The following is a 1,782-nucleotide window of genomic DNA, read 5'->3' on the forward strand; positions in this document are numbered from 1 at the left end:
TTTTGTACGATTTATTTAAGAAAATATAGAGAATACAAAATATGTAGGGAAAGAAAAAATTTGTACATGAAAGTGTTAAACATTTAAATCTACAAATATTAAATCTAAAAGCGCTCAGTGTACCTTCTTTACTGTATATAGATGCACCGAGGTTCATATAGATGTGAAACAAACACTGTACAGGAATATGGCACCGAGGAGAAACCGCTGTGGACAAGGCACATCTGGATCTGACCTCCACTCACATCTGGATCTGACCTCCACTCACATCTTCTCTTTAAGTCTCAGTTTCTCTTTATCGTGGAGGGTTTTATAAAAATCTTTACGAGACGTTGATTTCTTCACCGTCCGACTCTGAGAGCTCCGACTGTTTGCTGGACTCTGACGGAGACGAGGGGCTGTGATGATGATGATGGTGGTGGTGACGACTGTGGTGGTGCAGATGTGACTCCTGGCTGTCGGGTGTGGTTCTGTCGAGCCGGTGGCAGCAGGTGGCGCTGCCGACGTCGGTGAGGTCGGGGTGCGGGTTGGTCTTGGTGGGGAGGGTCTGCTGGCGGCAGCCGCCGGTCGACAGCAGCTCCCGCTCCTTCGAGTTTCTCCATTTCATCCTGCGGTTCTGAAACCAGATCTTCACCTGCACAGGAGAAGAGAAACGTCAGTGACAGAAAATATCCCAACAAGTTTTAAATCCACAATTAAAGAGCAACAGGTCAAAAACCAACAACTGGACTGAATGAAATCCTGTTTACCTGCGAGTCCTTGAGACCCAGTTTACCGGCGAGTTTCTTCCTGTCTGGTTTGCTGATGTATTTCTGTTTCTGGAAGGTTCTCTCTAGCGCCTTCCTCTGGAGGTCGGAGAACACGGCCCGCCGCAGCATGCCCCTCCTGGGCTTCCCTCTGGGGGCCAGGGGCCAGGAAAACGTTCCCGGGACGGGGATCACGGAGGAGGAGGCTGGAGGGGAAAACATGAGAAGAGATTTAATATCCAGTAACATCTGGATGTAACTCATGAACACAGACAAAGTTTTAAAGATGGACGACGCGTCTTCACTTCCTCCCACTGTCCAGAAATGACGCCAGAATTCATCAGACGGTTGCTGCCATCTTGCTCTTCTGACGTCATTTGGAATTAAAGTAAACGATAAATACATTTTTCTCAATTTTAGGTCGTTCTTATCGTCGTATGTTCAAATGTTCATGTTTCTGATGAGTTTCGTTTTAATTTGTTATTTGATGATATAAAAACAGGCTGAAACTCTGAAATGATTGACAGCTGAGACTGACCCACGATTGGTCGAGAGCGTGTTTTGGCGAGACCGAGACTCGTGTTGGTACGTCTGGTGGAAGTGGACACGTGTCCTCCATCTTTACTTAACAGCACAAACTCTTTTTAACAATTCAGCAAACACAAAAATCTTTCAAACGCTCCGATAATTCCAAACTTGTGTATTTAAAAGGGTGAAAACGTTATCTTTGTGTCCTTCCTGTTTCTGCCTCCCTGACGCTGCCCACGACAAACTGCCTCGGCCTGAAGAGTCGATATCTAAAAGCCCCAATTTGTCGAGCGCTGGAAACAGAGCCTATGCTAATAAGACGGCTCCGCTCACACAGCCTCTAATGGAGCATGAAGCTGGATTGTTAAAGGCTGCAAATCGGCTGCAGGAAGGTGATTGTGTTGGAATGAATTGAGTTGAACAGGCCGCTCTATTACAGGCCCATTACAGAGGGGTCAGGACAATGTGGAGGCTCCAGAGGTCAGAGACGCTCAGTGTCACGCACCTG

The 1,782-nt window shown here is 47.0% G+C and overlaps 1 protein-coding gene across 1 annotated transcript in view; it reads right to left on the bottom strand.

Annotated features, from left to right (window-relative positions):
- The window catches only part of LOC117763024 (homeobox protein DBX1-B-like), a 5,437-nt gene continuing 3,655 nt past the window's right edge, over nucleotides 1–1,782 (bottom strand). The window contains exons 3-4 of the mRNA XM_034587855.1: nucleotides 750–952; nucleotides 1–634 (exon numbers count right to left, since the gene is read on the bottom strand). Of these exons, the coding sequence (XP_034443746.1) occupies nucleotides 323–634; nucleotides 750–952 (515 nt within the window). The 3' untranslated portion in view covers nucleotides 1–322. The remainder of the gene's footprint in view (nucleotides 635–749; nucleotides 953–1,782) is intronic.

This window comes from Hippoglossus hippoglossus, chromosome 6 (assembly GCF_009819705.1).
Source record: "Hippoglossus hippoglossus isolate fHipHip1 chromosome 6, fHipHip1.pri, whole genome shotgun sequence".
In the NCBI taxonomy this organism is placed as follows: domain Eukaryota; kingdom Metazoa; phylum Chordata; class Actinopteri; order Pleuronectiformes; family Pleuronectidae; genus Hippoglossus; species Hippoglossus hippoglossus.